The sequence below is a fragment of the Rhea pennata genome, chromosome 33 (assembly GCF_028389875.1).
Source record: "Rhea pennata isolate bPtePen1 chromosome 33, bPtePen1.pri, whole genome shotgun sequence".
NCBI classification, from domain to species: domain Eukaryota; kingdom Metazoa; phylum Chordata; class Aves; order Rheiformes; family Rheidae; genus Rhea; species Rhea pennata.
Genome location: NC_084695.1, coordinates 1,010,783 through 1,026,647, shown reverse-complemented (window position 1 = coordinate 1,026,647; position 15,865 = coordinate 1,010,783). Strand labels below are relative to the sequence as shown.

Genomic DNA, 15,865 nt, shown 5'->3' with positions numbered 1-15,865 from the left:
ACCCGTTGCCAGGGTGCCCTGCCCCAGGGGGGTGGGGGTAGCACCCACCACCCCACTGGTGCCCCCCAGGGTAGTAGTACCCCTGCCCCACAGCCACCCCAAGGCGCCAGCATCCACTGCACCCTCCACCCACCCTGTCCCCCCAGTGGGGGCGTTGGCAAGACTGAGGCAACACCCCAAAAACCCCAAAGAGCCGCTTTTCCTCCTGGGATACTTTATTCGCCCAGCGCAACCCAGCACCCAGGTGGGGGGGGGGGGAGGGGAAGCCCGATGGGGCACCCCCCGACGGCACCAGCCGACCCCGTCTTCCTGCTCGACGCGGCCTCAAAACGGCGACCGAGGGCCGGGACGAGCCTGCAGTGCCGCAGCCGAGCCCAGGCCCAACTCAGTTCAGGAGTGAGAGGCAGGATTAGAGGAAAGGGAGCAGCGAACGCTCTGCCGGGCTCCCCTGCGAGGGGTGTGGGGGGGGGGAGAAATAAATTCGGCCAAAGAGCCCGGTCCCGGCTCAGCTGCCCCTTTCCTCCGCTCGGCTCCGGCCCAGGGGGCTGGGGGAAGAGGCCAGGCAGCGGCTGGCCCCGCTCCAGCGGCAGACAGCTGCTCCTGCTGCGGTTACAAATCCTGCCCTTGACCTCTCTCTCTCTCTCCGCGTAAACAGCCTCGAGGCTCGCCGGAGCCGAAACGCAGCCGGAGCTGCCAGCGCGAGTTTGGGGCTGCGCCGAGAGCAAAAAGAGGCGACGGGGCGGGAGGTACCAGCTCGCGCCCAGCACGGAGCTGAGAGCGAAACGGGGAAACAAAGCGCCCCTTGAGCTCCCCGCCCGGGGCCAACGTGGGAGGAAGCGGTTTTGCTCTCGCCCCAGCTCTGCTCCGGGCTCTGGAGGCGACTCCCAGCTCAGCAGAGCCAAAGTTGTGGCACCGCAGGCCCCCCCCCACCTCAGGAACAAGCATCCAGGCAGGACCCAGGGGCTGCATTTTGGGTGCTGGAGCATGGAGACACCACGGCCACTGCAGGAAAAAGGGGCTGCAATCATCCATCCAGTTCTCGGGTGCTGGCGCTGCGAGATCTGCCCCGGAAAACACAGGTGCCATCTCGCCCCATCACCTCTGGGGCAGGTGATGAGCTCCGGTGCCGATAAAAGCCGACATTAAAATAAATAAAAGAGCACGGGGACGCAGCCCCGGCGGCAGAAGGAGTCCGTGCGGTAGGACCAGCTCATCGGTGGCAGCGTCCCTCAGTTCACCAGCAAGGTGTTGTCCGGCAGAGGAGCCCTGTGGGAAAAGCCAACTGCTCCGGGAGCGGATCCAGGTACCCCTTTCCCCCCCTGGTTGCGGGAGAAGGAGGTTTGGGCTGAGCCCTGCTCCAAATGGGACAATCCAGCTCCCCCTAAAACCAAACAGGATGGCCAAAGGGGGGAGCCAGATTCATCCTGGAGCCCCATGAGGGTCCCCATGGGTGCCGAGCCACTTTGGGTTGCCAAGAGGGCTGGGGGTTCACAGTCGAGGTGGGACCACCCACCTGTTCCACAAGAGGAACCAGCAGCAAAATAGCCACAAATCTTCCTCTTTTGGCACGCAGGAGGAAGCAGCATTGTGAACGGGGGTGACAGAGCCAGGCCAGCCCACGAGCGGGTGCCCAACGGCTCCCGAAAAGGCGCCCACCTCTCGCAGCAGCAGAAGACGGAGCAGGACGAGGTGCTCTCGCGGCGGTACTTGCCCGACTTGGGGCTGTCCTTGCACTCGGCGATGAAGGCGTGGAGCTGCGAGACGGGCGTTTCGCCCTCGCACTGGTGCTGCGAGGACACATGGGAACGTTCGGGGTCGGATACGCTCCCAACGCGAGCGATTTTGGCTCCGCGATTGAATCTCTCCGCCCCTGGCCTCACCTTGATGGTCTCGTAGGAGCCAGTGATGAGGGCAATGAAGAGGCTGAGCACCATGTAGATGAAGAGGCTGATGAAGGTGTACAGGTAGATCTGGCTGAAGAGCCACACCAGGTAGCTGTTCTGCTGCATCTCAGCAAAGGTCACGAACATGTCGTCCCCGTTGATGAGGGAGAAGAGGCACTCGGACACCATGGAGAGGGAGCGGAACTGGGATGAGAGGTGACTGAGGTCACCTTAGTCCTTTCCACCGCCCGGATGAAAGCTCCCATTGGTCCCTAGGGACATTCCCAGCCTTCTCTCGGTGGGCAAGTGCTACCTGACACCCTACAAACCACCCCAGTGCTCTGCAAGGAACGAGAACTGGGGCCTCATCCAACCCAAGGACTCAAAGATGGGAACTAGCCCAGCTCTCGTCTTCTCCCAAACCAGGAGAGGGAACTGTCTCGGAGCAGCCCCTGGAGGGGGGCAAACCCCATCAGAGGAGCCCAGGAGCAGCACCTTGACATGGTACGGGCCCAGCACGATCCAGCCACAGAAGCAGTAGCCCAAGTAGATGACAGCCACACAGCAGCAGAAGCGGATGACGTTGGGCAGGGCCACCCGCAGCGTGACGATGAGAATCTGGCAGAAGAACAGAACCGGGATTAATCTGCCATCCTCCCTCCATGGAACATGTCAGAGGGAGGAGAAGGGGACAACCCCAGAGAGAACGTATGGTGGAAACACCTTGTGTGACTCCAAGATCCTTGGAGGAGCAGGACAGGGAGCCCCATGGTGCTGCAGTGGTGGCCATGAGCCCACCTGGGCATCTCTATGTTCGGTGTCAGGACGTTCCCACCCTAGAAACTGTCCCGAGCTTGAGGGGGGGAGAACATGTCCCCAAGGCCACTCACATTGTACTTCTGGAAGAAGGTGAGGTAGCGGATGACCCCAACCCAGACAAGCAGCGTGGAGGTGCCCAGGAGGATGCTGCAGACATCGTAGCTGGCAAAGTTCTGCAGGGACAGACAGCACGGGCCTGAGCCGTGGCCTCTCAGCCCCCACCAGCGCCTCGGGTGGCCCTTGCCACTCGGCCACGGGCTAGTGGCAACGTTGCCACCACCATGGGCAAGTAAACATCCCTCCCTTGGGCAGGAGAGTTCTTGGTGCCAGCAGCCCTGGTGCATCTGGCACCTGCCGTTCCCAGCCACTGTCCCACACCTTGGACTCGATGCCGATCTTCATGATGGTCCCAAGCACGGTGAGGATGTCGCTCACCACCAGCAGGATGTACCAGCCGTTGAGGAACTCCATGCGGTCCGAGACGCACACACTCTGGTTGTAGCGGCGCTGGAAGAACTGGCTGAACTCCTGAGCATAGGGAAGAAACCAGGTCTTCTAGGCACAACCGTTAAGTTTCGCCCACCCAAAGGGGAGCCGCAGCCTTGATTTAACATCCGAGGCCACCTCTGAAATGCAGCGGCCCTGCCGCAGCTCGAAAACATCCTGCTCCTCGCTCTCCTCATCACTCACGTGCTGCAACAGGAGGCCCCGTATGATGGAGCGGGCGCACAGGATGAAGGAGAGCGAGCACACAAGGAGCACGACGACGTCGAAGAAGAGCCGGAAGGAGTTGTCACCTGCAAGATGCCCAGGTGGATCTTTTCAAGAAGTGATGCTGAGGGTTCCAGGGGAGCACCCGGAGCTCTTGCCCAGCACAAAGCACCCACTAGGGAACAAGCGCCACGTTTGGGCCAAACCCGGGCCCTTGCGGCACCTTACCTCGGCCGAAGATGCTGGGGTCCTTGCATTCCTTGATGTCAGCCCGGTTGTCGAGGTGGATTTTCACCCGGCCGCTGTGAGCCTTGTTGTCAAAGGTGATCTGGGAGAAGGGGATGGTCAAAAACCTGCCTGGTGGCTCTCCAGCACCTCGGCTCTGCCCGTGCTCGCTGCCGCCATCGCTCTGCGTCACCGCCGCGCACTCACGGTGATGGTGAAGGTGTAGCAGTCTGGGATCTCATTGTTGATGATGGTCTGGATGTTGATGGCTTTCAGCTTGAACTGGATGGTGACATTGATGAGCCTGCGGGAGGGGACGGTTGTGAACCCTCCTTCCTCGTGCTTGTCTAGCACGAGTGTCAACCCTGCTGGCAGGGCAGGGGGAGTCAGATCCCCTTTCTTCATGTCGGAGAGGCACCCGGACCCTCACTCGAAGCAGTGGGGATCCAGTGGAAGCTCCCAGATGGGGCACACACACCATTGGGCCAAGCCAAGGGGAAATAAAAGAGGATTTAATTACAGCCTCCCATTCCCTAATGGAAAAACGGGGAGGTGGAAATAAAAAAATAAATAAATAAAATAAATAAAAAGACAATCCTTCCCCAAAAAGGAGGGCACAGCCTCGAATTAAGCTTGGCAAGGGGCATCTCCAGGCTCAGAGGGACCAAGCCTGGCACCAGCATTTTGCAGCTGGAGCTTCTGAGGGAAGCAACCACAAGCCACGCCGCATCTCTACACCTGGCACCGACATCGGAAAGGAGAAGGGGAAGCAGGGCTGAGGAGATGCCGTGCCCGCGAGACTTGGCCACAGGCCATCACAGCACCAAGTTTTGGGGAGCCGGAGAGCGATTGCTTCTCGCGCAACCGGTTTCACATCCCTCTCGGCCCCAGAGGGAATTTGCCTTTGGCCTGCAAGCGGTTTTGACGCTAACAGATGCTTTTCTGCTCCAACAACCAGGGCGAAACCTGTTAGCACAAGAAACTCCCTGCACGGGGATCCCTGCTGCATGATCCCTCTGCTACCGGGGGAGCCGCAGAGCACCCGGATGCTGGGGAAGAGGCCGCAGAAAAGGCCGCAGAAATTACTTGTGGAATTTGAGGGTGAAGTTCCTGTAGCTGCGGTCCAACTCCGGCGGGAGAGGCTGCGGCTCCTGGGGCTCCACTCCCAGGCAGTCTGCAGGAAGGGAGAGAAGCACCTTCAGGGGAGCCCTTGGCCCCTCTCAAACCCAGGAACAGAAAAAAAAAAGAAAAGAAAAAAAATCCTGCAAACGCCCCCCCCCAGGACCTCGGGGAGAGGTGAGCTCAGCCCCGAGCACCCACCCGTGACGATTTTGGGGTCGATGTTGAAGGTGTCGTTGGCCGGGTCGATGCGCCCTTTGCGGTAGAACTGCTGGCACAGCATGAGGGCCGAGCGGTTGGCCCCGTGCTCGCCCCGCACGTAGGCGTAGCGCCCGATGGTCTCGTTGGGAATGGCCAAGTACTGGCGGAGAGGGGACGTTCTCAGCGGCTGGGCGCCGAGACGCCTCCCCTTCCCCACCCGCCCGCTCCCCTCACCTTCTCCACTGCGTAAAAGACCCGCTCGTAGAGCTCGTGCTGCGTGTAGACGGCGTACGAGTCGTCCGAGCCGTCCACGTAGTCCTTGAGGAAGAGGTGCTTGAAGGCGATGGTGTTCTCCTCCTTGAAGGTCACCACCATCTGGTTGCTGAGCCCGAAGAGGATGAGCTGAGAGAGATCAGGACTAAGATTTCCCGCGGCCAAGCTCCTCTCCTACCGTGGACGGGGTGGAAACCATCTCCTCATATTCCCTGGCACGGCCAAGCAGCTCTTCCGCCAGGAACGCGACCAGCAGAGAAGATGTTACTGATCATCTTCCTTTTATTTGGGGTTTTTCCTTATCCTTATGCTACAGCAATGCCTTTGCTGAAGCTTTGCTGGCCAAAACAGCTTCAGGACGAAGCTTTTTCTGCCGTCAGCACTGCCCTGCTCCAGCCAGGGGCTGGATGAGCCCCAGCTCAGCCCCTCTTAAACTAAGCATTTCTCTAATATTTGCCGCTTTCCTTCCAAGTTCGAGCTCCGTTTCCTTCCCCCACCCAGTGCAACACCGCTCACGGCCTCGGGGGAAGCTGCCAAGGATGGTCCCAGCCGCGCCGGGCGGGCGCCTTGATCCTCCGCATGGGGAAGAGGGTCACGCGCCAGCAGCTTCCTCCAAACCTCGTGGATGGGACTGAGCGTGGTCAGGCCGCTTTTTGCCCGGGTAGTTTTCCGCCCAACAAGCTCTGCTTGGGACAGAGCTCAGCCCCAAACGCAGGGAGCAGGATTTACCCTTCTCCCAGCTCCCTTTTTCAGGGCATCCCTGGCATCACCTTGGATCCTCCAGCACCCAAGGCCCAGATCAGCCCCCAGATGCCCACCCCGAGGATTTGCCACCCTCCCTGTGTCCCCCTGCCTCGTCCCCAAGCTGGTGACCATCCCAGAGGTCCACTCCTCCCCAATGGTGCTTGTGCTCAGTTTTACCCTCACCAGATATGTCCTCACACTCAGAGCCAGCCCCACCCAACCAACACCCAGGTCCCCATGTCCTCAGGTCCCCTGAAGCTCCCTAGTGCCCTCCAGTGTCCCCTCCTGGGAGTCCCGGTCCCCAGTGACTCCCCTTTCTCCAGTGTCCCCATACCCAGGATCATCCCCCCCCACCAAGGGTACCCAGGCCTGAGGGTGACCCCATGGGCCCTGGTGTCCCTTTGCCCCTCATGTCCTCCCTCTGGTGTCCCCATGCCCAAGACTCCCCACCCATTCCCCAGTGACCCCCTCCACACACACAATGTCCCCACGCCCAAGATTTTCCCCCTCCATGACCAGTGACCCCCATCTCACATCCCGGTGTGTCCCCAAGCCCTATGTCCCCCATCTGTCCCCATGTCATCCCCAGCCCACTGGCCCTCCATGTCCCAGGACTCCCATCCCCCAGTGTCCCTACACGCCCTATGTTTCTTACTGTCCCCCCCAATAGGGTCCCCAGTCTCTTTGTGCTCCCCAGTGTCCCCCCCTACAGGGTCCCCAGTGTCCTTCTGCTTCCCAGTGTCCCCCCCAACAGGGTTCCCAGTGTCCTTGTGCTCCCCAGTGTCCCCCCACATGGTCCCCCGTCTCCTTGTGCTCCCCAGTATCCCCCATCTCCTTGTGCTCCCCAGTATCCCCCCCCCACAGGGTCCCCAGTCTCCTTGTGCTCCCTTTGGTGTCCTCATGCACAAGAGTCCCCCTGTCCCCTGGTGTTCCCGCGCCCAGCACCCACTGGTGTCCCTATCTCAAGCACCCCCCTGTTCCCTGATGTCCCTAAGGCCGGTGCTCCCAGGTGCCCCCATGCCCAGTGCCCCCACTGTCCCCGCACCCTGATGTCCCTATGCTCCCCAGCGTCCCCAAGCTCAGGACAGCCACCCCCCCCACCCACCTCGAGTGCCCCGGCGCCTCCCTGTCCCCCAGGGTGTCCCCCGGGGTGTCTCCCTGGGTGTCCCCCGTGTCCCCCCTCCCCGGTACCTGAACGGTGACGAGGAGGATCTTGGCGAGCTGCAGCCCCAGCTTGACGGGTCGCCGCCCCCGGGCGCGGTACTTGTCGCAGGGGCTCATGAAGAAGTACTTGAGGCGGCGGCGCAGCTCCTCCTCCTCCTCCTCCTCCTCCTCGGCCGGCGGCTCCACCGTGCCGTAGCCGGCGCCGCGGCCCAGCAGCCGCTCCGTCTCTGCGGGGGGAGCCCGTTACCGGCGGCTACCGGGGCACCAGGGGGGAACCGGAGGCCTCGAACGGGAGAAGGGGAGGGGGGAATTGGGCCCGGGCCCGAGCCCCGGCCCCGGGCCCGAGCCCCGGCCCCGGCCCCGGCCCCGGCCCCGGCCCCGGCCCCGGCCCCGGCGCTCCCTCCCCCGCCTCCCCCGGGACCCGCTCACCAGCCGGAGCAGCCATGATGCCGCCGCACAGCGGCTTCAAACAACCTCCTCACGTGACCGGAAGCGCCCGCCCCCCCCCGCTCACCTGACGGCCCGCCCCTCCCCTCCTCTCCGCCCCCTGGCTCCTCCCCTCCCCGCCCCCTGGCTCCTCCCCGGTCGGTAAAGCCCCGCCCCTCCCCTTGCCGCACGCCCCGCCCCCCTCCGGCCGGTGACACCGCCCCCTGTATCACGTGGCGCTGGCGCCCCGCCCCCCTCCCCTCACGGCCGCCGCTGCTCCCTGGTGCCGGGCGGGCGCGGTGCATTGTGGGACTGAGGCTCGGTGACCCGCCCGCCCCCCTACCCCGCGCGCCCTCTGACCCCTGCCCTGTTCCCCCCCCCCCCCCCGCCATGAGCATCATGGCAGCCACTGCCATCAGCGCCCCCCCCCCCCAACCCGGGGTGGGTGACACGGGGCCCAGGAGGATGTGGCCATGCTGGGATGGTGCCACGTGGCCGGGGGAACGTGGCCGCGATGGGAGGAGGACGCAAGGGCCGGGGAGACGTGTGCTCGCCCGGGTGGTGCCACGTGGCCCACGGGACCCGGCCTTGACCGGAGGAGGACATGTGGGTCAGGGTCTGTGACCAGGCCGTGGCAGCAATGTGTGGCCCATGGGGACATTTCCTTGCTCAAATGGTGCCACACGGCCTAGGGGGACGCATCCATGCCAGGGTGGCACCGTGTGACCCAGGGGGACGTGTCCATGCCTGGAGGGTGCCACATGGCCCGTGGGGACACATCGGTGCCTGGACAGTGCCGTGTGGCCCCGGGGGAACGTGTCCATGTGCGGATGGTGACGTTGGCCCATGGGGGCGCATCCGTGCCAGGATGGCACCGTGTGGCCTAGAGGGACATGTCCACACCAGGACGTTGCCAAGTGGCCTTGTGGGACACATCCACACTCAGATGGCACCGTGTGGCCTAGAGGGACATGTCCACACCAGGACGTTGCCAAGTGGCCTTGTGGGACACGTCCACACCCAGATGGCACCGTGTGGCCCAGAAGACATGTCCACACCAGGACGTTGCCAAGTGGGCTTGTGGGACACAACCACACCCAGATGGCACCGCGTGGCCCAGGAGACATGTCCACGCCAGGACATTGCCAGGTGGCCCACGTGGCATCGTCACCGTTTCCGCTCCAGCCCATCCGTCCCCACCGCCCTGCGCCGCTGCAGCTACCGGATGCCAGTGCCACCGTGCCAACGTTTTTATTCACCCGTCCCCACCGTGGCGCCTCCGTGGTCCCCGCGCCGTGGCCACGGCACCCCGGCCAGCGGCTCGAGCAGCAGACGGAGGCCGCCCTCGGGGCGGAGGACGAGCTCGGGCTTGCGGCGCACCGGGCAGCGCTCAGCCAGGCGCAGGGTGAAGCGCCGCAGCGTCAGCGCCGCCACCACCTTCATCTCGGCCATGGCGAAGCTCTGCCCGATGCAGTTCCTGCAGCCACCCGTGTCCCCGCGTCACTGCTCATGAACCCGGACGTGTCTAAGCCCTCTCTAAGCTCGGCCGGACCCCCCTGTTCACGGGCGCGGGTAGCCGGTGGCCGCCCGAAGGTGTTGGGACACTCGTGGCAATGTCCCCGGTGGGTGACATAGGACAGGAGACCATGGGATGACATAGAGCTGGGGGTGATGCAGCAGATGACAGAGCCTCGTGGAAACACGAGGTTGGGGCCAGCGTGGCCTTTGCGACGGGCCAACTTGGTGCAGGGATGACTAACCCCCCTCCACGTGCGTGCCTGGGAGGGGACATGAGGACACGCGTGTGCCTCGTGGGGCTTACCTGGGCCCGGCAGAGAAGGGGACGAAGGCCAGCGGGGACCGTCCCTGCATGTTCTCCGGGCTGAACCGCAGTGGGTCAAAGACCTGGGGCAAAAGGATGTCGTCACACTGGTGGGGGACATGTGGCACATGTGGACAGCCACACGTGGCCCAGGGGGACATGTCCATGCCAGGACGGTGACATGTGGCACAGGGGAATGTGTCCATGCCAGGATGATGATATGTGGCCTGGGGGACATGTCCATGACAGGACAGTGACACATGGCACGTGGGACGTGTTTGTGCCAGGACAGCCACACATGGTCCAAGGGGATATATCCACGCTAGGACAGTGACACGTGACACAGAGGTCATGTCCATGACAGAATGGTGGCCCAGAAGGATGTGTCCATGCAAGGACAGTGACACATGGCCCAAAGGGATGTGTCTGTGCCAGCACAATGACGTGGCACATGGGACATGTCTATGCCAGCACAGTGCCATGTGGCATGAGGTCAACGTGTCTGTACCAGGACGGTGACACATGGCCCAAGCCCAGGGTAACAGGGATGCTGCCACCTTGGGGAGCCCAACAACCGCAGGATTGTCTCCCTGTGGGTCCACCACCGCAGCTGGGTCACCGGGGCTCTACCTGGGGCTCGGGCCACACAGACGGGTTGTGGTGTGTCCCGTAGATGCTCAGCAGGCAGGTGGTCCCTGGTGGGATGGAAACGGACATGTTAGGGACAGGAGACACGGGGGTGAGGCCACTGGGGGCCACGTGGGTAAGCCGTACCACTGGGGACAACGTGGCCGTCATGCAGCGCGATGTCCTTGGTGCAACGCCGTGACACGGCAGTAACCGGCGGGTGCAGCCGGAGACTCTCCTTGATGCACATGGTGGTGAAGGGAAGGTGGGACAGATCCTCCCTGCAGGGACCATGGTGTGAGGGATGGTGACCCCAGCATCCTCAAATTCGGGGTGGGGGTCACAGGCGGTCTCTCACCATTTGATCTCCTCCACCTCTCTGTCCTTGAGGAGCTCCTGGACCTCTTGGCGGCACCGCTCCTGGTGGTGGGGGTGGCAGGCCAGGTTGTAAAGCAGCCACACCAAGCCGCTGGCGGTAGTGTCGTGACCTGCAGGGATGAGGGGTGAGTGTGGGACCCCTGGCTGCAAGCACCCACCACCCACCACGCTGTGGCACCCCCTCACCCTCAAACATGAATGTGTCAGCCTCAGCTGAGATGTCCTCATCCGACAGGTCCTGACCGTCCTCATCCTGCAATGGGAGCATGGCAGCAGAGGGGCTACACATGGCCACCACCCTATGGCCAAGTCTGTTCATGGCCACCATCCTTCCCTATGGCCAGCTTCTCCATGGCCACTACTGTCTCCCACAGCCACCACCCTACAGCCAACCTTCCTGATGGCCAACTCTCTCCATGGCCACCGATGTCCTTATGGTCACCCCCATCTCCCATAGCCACCACCCTATGGCCCACCCCTTCCCATGGCCATTACTCTCCGCCATGGCCACCACCCTATGGCCAACCTTCCCCATGGCCACACTGTCCATGTCCCCATCCCAGAGTTGCCTTGGCAAGCAGCAAGAGGTCGATGAAGTCCATGCTCCGGCCCTGGTGGCCCTCCAGCCAGGCCTGGTGGCCCAGGCGCTCGAGTTCCTGGCGCCGACCCTGAACCACGGCAGCAGTGAAGCTGTGCACGGTGGCACAGGCGCGGGCAAAGCGATGGCCATCAGCTGAGAGGTGGTAGAGCCAGTCCGGGTGATGGAGCAGCTGGCGCTGGCGCCGCACCACCAAGGCACTCAACTCCAGGATGGTCGCGACGTACTTGCTGGGCTGCCTGCAGGACACGGGGGGACTGCTGGGGACAGGTGCTTTGGGCCACCAAATGCATCCCCTCAGCCTGGACACCTCCTAGTTGGTGTCGTGCTGCTTTGGGGACACGGGGTGGCCCTCCTGCCCACAAGGACGTCAGAGGCCAGACTGGGTCTGACACTGCTGGGAGGACAGAGCTGGGATGTTGGAGGACACTGGTGGGGACAGAGTTCCCCACCTCCAGGAGCAAGAGGGGGAGGCTGGAAAGGGCAGAGTCAGGGTGAGGGGACCATGATGGGGGGACAGATTTGGGGTAAGGGAGCACCCTGGGTTGCGGGAACCCTGGTGTGGACCGAGCTGGGGCAAGGAGGGACCCCAGGTGGGGAGGGACCACAGTGGGGGGCCGAGCTGGAGCAAGGGGGGACACTGATGCTCAGGTGGGGCAGCGGAGCACCCAGCAGGGGGGTCCTGGGCGGGGGGGGGGGTGAACTGGGGTGGATCCAGGGGGACCCAGGGTCCGTGGTGGCGCTCACTCCTGGCAGTGGCTGTCGTGGCTGAAGATGCATTTCTGGAGGGTGTCGAGGGTGAGCAGAGCCAGGGACTCGAAGACGTCCAGCACCACCGGCGCCCCTGCTGCCTTCCGCCGCCACTTGGCCTGAGGGTGCAGGACAGGGACCGGGTGTGGGTCGGGATCCAGAGGTGGGTGAGCATCTGGGTGGGGGTCGGGGTCTGAGAGTGGGGTCCAGGTATGGAGCAGCAGAGTCCGAGAGTAGGTTAGGATCTGGGTGCAGGGCAGTGGGTGCAGGTTGGGGTCTGGGTGCAGATGGGGGTCTGGGTGCAGGACAGTGGGTGCAGGTTGGGGTCTGGGTGTGGGTTGAGGTCCACATGTGGGACAGCAGGTGCAGTTTGGAGTCCAGGTACAGGGTTCAGATGCAGGCCACTGGGTGCAGGTTGGGGTCTGGGTGCAGATGGGGGTCTGGGTGCAGGGCAGTGGGTGCAGGTTGGGGTCCAGGTGTGGGGTCTGGGTGCAGTCAGGGTCAGTGCGCAGGCATCACGGGCCAGGGAGCCTCACGTGCATGATCTCCGTGCTCTGGTTGAAGATGCCCATGTAGGACTTGAGGACATTGGGGTGAAAAGCCGGCGTCAGCAGGCGCCGGTGCCGGGCCCACTTGCGCCCGTGGCTCAGTAGCAGCCCGTCCCCTGTGGTGAGAAACCTGGGTCCAGGCAGGCACCCACGGGTGCTACCATGCCACTGATGCCACCCAGCCGTCCTCACTCACCCAACCAGGGCTTGAGGAAGCCATAGAAGAGCTCATCCTTTGGGGCGACGAAGGCTGCAAGGGAGCAGAGCTGGTGAATGGTCCCCGGGGTCCTGTTCCCATGGCTTGAGAGGGGGGACAGGGGATGAGCTGGGGTCCCTAGGGATGGGGGGGGTCCTCTGCTCGTGCATCCTTGGGTTGAGCCACCCCAGGAGAACCGGCAGAGCTCGGTGGGCGTCACGCCGAGCAGCAGGCGAGGCACGCGGCTGCTGGGGGTGGGTAGGGCAGACGAGTCCCGACGGAGTGAGGTTGGGGCCCCGTGGGACGAGTGTCTGGGTGCTCACTGGGTCAGCTGTGGGTGACATTTTGGGTGCCCTGGAGAACCTTGGTGTGGGACCGAGGACCATCCCGTGATGCCACCATCCCCCCCCGCACCGCTGCGGCTCACAGCGCCCTGTGCCACGAGAACATCCAGCCTCTGGCCCCGAGTCCCCAGACACCGAGGCAGGACCTGGGCCAGCTGGAGGATGTCAAAAGAGCCTCATCCACATGTTGGTGGCCTAGGGACCATCCCGGCCCAGGGAGAACGAGGTGGGTGAGAGCCCCCCAAGGCTACCTGAGGCGAGGAGCATGGGCCGGAGGGTGTCGGGGTGGAAGAGGCGGAGGATGGGCAGCCACGGCGTGATCCACCAGAGGCAGCAGTGGTGGTATCGCCTCACCACGTCATCCACGTTCTGCAGGCCTTCTTCTGTGCTCTTCGCCTGCGGTGTGGGCACAGGTTGGCTGAGGTTGTGGATTCATGGCCACTTTGGGACCTGCTCACCTTGGGTTCATGGCCATCTCAGGGATGCACCTGGGGCTCAAGGTTGGTCTTGGGGACATGCTTACATGTCCATGGATGGGACATGTGTAGGCAGATGGGGCACGGGACTAGACACATGTCCACGGATGGGACACGTGTCCAGGTTTGGGACATGTGTTCGTGGACGGGACACAAGGTCCATGGATGGGGCACATGTTCGTGGATGGGATGTGGTCATGGCTTTGGATGGAACACGTGTCCATGGATGGGGCATGGGGTCCATGGATAGGACACAGGTCCGCTAATGGGACACATGCCTATGGATGGGACACACCCATGGGTGGAGCATGGAGTCCATGCATGGGACACATGTCTAGGGATGGGACAGGGGTCCATGGATGGGCCAAAAGTCCATGGATGGGCACACGTCATCCATCCATGTTTGGGTTATGGGTCCATGGGTATTGCACATGGTCCATGCATGGAGCATGTGTCCATGGACGTGGCATGTATCAGTGGGTCCACAGATGGGTCACGTGTCCATGGATGGAGCACTGATCACGGATGCGTCACGTGCCCACAGCTGGATCCCGGTGCCACGCCGCACGCAGCCAGGACACCCAAACCACCCTTCCGACGCCAGACCCAGAGCCCTGTGGGGTGCTGTGGCTCTTCTGTGGGGTCCGTGGGCTACCACCCTGCATGGGCACCTCACCCTGGAGGCCACCTCCCACATCTTGGTCACGTGGACTCCTTGCCTACCCTGGTGGCTTTGGTGGGGAGAGCGTTGCCACACCGAGCTGAGTCCCACAGCGACAAGCACCCGCAACGCCTCCTCCTGCTCCCCTCCGGGCGCCCCACGGCACGTGACACGCGTGTTCTTACCATGCCCGTGTGACCCAACAGCCAGTTGCGCCAGGGCGGGCACGGGAAGCGGCGCAGGCGGCGCCACGTGCTGTGGACCTGGCACCCGGCCGCCGCGGCGTGCCACAGCCCGCTGAAGAGCAGGGCTATGGTGGTGAGGAGCAAGACCGGGGTCACCCAAGCCAGCCACGACATGGTCACGCGGCTCCGGCCACGGACGCAGGCTGCTCCGGTCTTCCCCCGCCCCACGTTCACACGTGACCGCTGACGGACTTTGCGCTGCGGCGGAGAGGTCGGGCGTAGGCGTGCAGACGTCCCCGGGGAGGTGACACGGTCACGTGTGTTGGCAGTGGTGGTTGAACGCGTGTTTTGGTGGTGGCGGCAGCCAACCCTCACCGGGGTCCTGGTGGTATCACCCCCCTCCAACGTGTGTCATCAGGTTATTACCCCCCAAAACATGTCTTGGTGGTCTTGTTCCTCACAACCAACCTGTGTCCTGGTGGTCTTGTCTCCAAAACACGTATCTTGGTGGTATCACCCCCACCCCAACATATGTCTTCGGGGTGTTGCCCCCCAACACGTGTCCTGGTGCTTTTGTCCCCCCTAACATGTCTCTCGGTGGCATCATGCCCCAACGCGTGTTCTGGCAGCATCATGCACCGACACATGTCGTGGTAGCGTGTCCTGGGTGCTGGGACATCCCTGGCATGATGCAGCCCTGTCACCCCACCCATAGGTGCCGGGACACCTATGGTGCAGCTCTACTGCCACACCTATGGGTGCTGGAACACCTGTGGCATGATGCAGCCCTGTCACCCCACCCATGGGTGCTGGGACACCCATGGTGCAGCTCCAGCACCACACCTATGGGTACTGGGCCACCCACAGTGCGGTGTAGCCCTGTCACCCCCCCCCCCATGGGTGCAGGGACACCCATGGCATGATGCAGCCCTGTCACCCCACCCGTGGGTGCTGGGACACCCAGGCACGGTGCCACCTCACCAGCAGCCTCCAGGAGAGGGAGCTCAACCTCTACGAGCCGCGGGAGAGGGGACCTTGGGGTGGGGGGGGAGGTGGGGCACCTAAGGGCCCCATGCCAGAGAGGCGGGGCAGGGAAAAGCCCCGCCCCCACTTTAGCCCCGCCCCCCCTCTAGATGGGGTCCAGTTTAACCAGTCGTGCAGGTGTTGCGGTAGCTGGGAAGGAACTGGGCTGGGAGCGGGGCCTGCGGTGCACGCGCAGCTGTGTGCACGGGTGCTCACGCGTGTGCGTGCACGCGGATGCCTCTGCACGGACACGCAGGTACTCGTGCACGGTGGCACACGCACATGCGTGCACACGTGCGTGCACATCCACACGCGTGCGCGTGTGCGGCCCCGTGCACCCTCATGCATGTGCATGCGTGTGCAAGCGCCCTCTGCGCACACGCTTACATATGCACACCGCGTGCACGCACACGCATCCCTGTGTGTGCATGTGCACGTGCACACACGTGCTGCGTGTGCGCACAGAAGTGCCACCCCCCCCCCCCCGGCGCCGAGGCCTTGCTCCGGTGACGTCCATGTCACCGGGGAGGGGACAAAGTCCGGCTCTCCCCCGACACGCTTGTGCTGGTGCCGACCGGGACAACATGCTCCCGACACGCGTGCGGTGTCTCGCCGTGCTGCTGTGCCTCTGCAGCCAGCCCGCGACAGGTACGTCACGCCGTGTCACGCCGTGTCACGCGTGTCACGGCGCC

General features: G+C 63.5%; 2 protein-coding genes across 4 annotated transcripts; both read right to left on the bottom strand.

Moving 5' to 3' along the window:
* Nucleotides 1–197: 197 nt before the first annotated feature.
* Nucleotides 198–7,644, bottom strand: MCOLN1 (mucolipin TRP cation channel 1). Of its 2 annotated transcripts, XM_062598463.1 has the most exons (14): nucleotides 7,569–7,644; nucleotides 7,167–7,366; nucleotides 5,193–5,360; nucleotides 4,959–5,118; nucleotides 4,725–4,812; nucleotides 3,846–3,942; nucleotides 3,642–3,741; nucleotides 3,393–3,499; nucleotides 3,081–3,230; nucleotides 2,774–2,875; nucleotides 2,379–2,501; nucleotides 1,881–2,087; nucleotides 1,657–1,787; nucleotides 198–1,266 (listed from the first exon to the last, which is right to left on the bottom strand). In XM_062598463.1, exons 1-14 carry the CDS (start codon nucleotides 7,582–7,584, stop codon nucleotides 1,230–1,232), a joined length of 1,686 nt encoding a protein of 561 aa, XP_062454447.1. In that variant the 5' UTR covers nucleotides 7,585–7,644; the 3' UTR covers nucleotides 198–1,229. The 2 variants fall into 2 exon arrangements, with proteins under 2 accessions (XP_062454447.1, XP_062454448.1); XM_062598464.1 differs by lacking the exon at nucleotides 7,569–7,644 and having other exon boundaries at nucleotides 5,193–5,462; nucleotides 7,167–7,253.
* A 1,156-nt stretch (nucleotides 7,645–8,800) lies between these two features.
* Nucleotides 8,801–14,366, bottom strand: LOC134152763 (ultra-long-chain fatty acid omega-hydroxylase). 2 transcript variants are annotated; one of them, XM_062598374.1, is made up of 12 exons: nucleotides 14,151–14,366; nucleotides 13,080–13,224; nucleotides 12,485–12,538; nucleotides 12,277–12,404; nucleotides 11,738–11,859; nucleotides 10,962–11,229; nucleotides 10,579–10,645; nucleotides 10,373–10,502; nucleotides 10,162–10,295; nucleotides 10,018–10,082; nucleotides 9,388–9,470; nucleotides 8,801–9,042 (listed from the first exon to the last, which is right to left on the bottom strand). In XM_062598374.1, the coding sequence occupies exons 1-12, from the start codon at nucleotides 14,322–14,324 to the stop codon at nucleotides 8,817–8,819; spliced, it is 1,596 nt and encodes a 531-aa protein (XP_062454358.1). In that variant the 5' UTR covers nucleotides 14,325–14,366; the 3' UTR covers nucleotides 8,801–8,816. The 2 variants fall into 2 exon arrangements, with proteins under 2 accessions (XP_062454358.1, XP_062454359.1); XM_062598375.1 differs by lacking the exon at nucleotides 12,485–12,538.
* Between the last annotated feature and the right edge of the window lie 1,499 nt (nucleotides 14,367–15,865).

Coding starts and splice junctions, on each gene's coding strand:
- MCOLN1 (XM_062598463.1), bottom strand. Junction 5,119..5,192: donor TCTTTTACGCAGTGGAGAAG/GTGAGGGGAGCG, acceptor CCTCTCCGCCAG/TACTTGGCCATTCCCAACGA. Junction 4,813..4,958: donor CGACCCCAAAATCGTCACGG/GTGGGTGCTCGG, acceptor CCCTTCCTGCAG/ACTGCCTGGGAGTGGAGCCC.
- LOC134152763 (XM_062598374.1), bottom strand. CDS start 14,324: ATGTCGTGGCTGGCTTGGGTGACCCCGGTCTTGCTCCTCACCACCATA. Junction 12,539..13,079: donor GCCCATGCTCCTCGCCTCAG/GTAGCCTTGGGG, acceptor GCTCCCTTGCAG/CCTTCGTCGCCCCAAAGGAT. Junction 10,646..10,961: donor ACCTCTTGCTGCTTGCCAAG/GCAACTCTGGGA, acceptor CTCCCATTGCAG/GATGAGGACGGTCAGGACCT.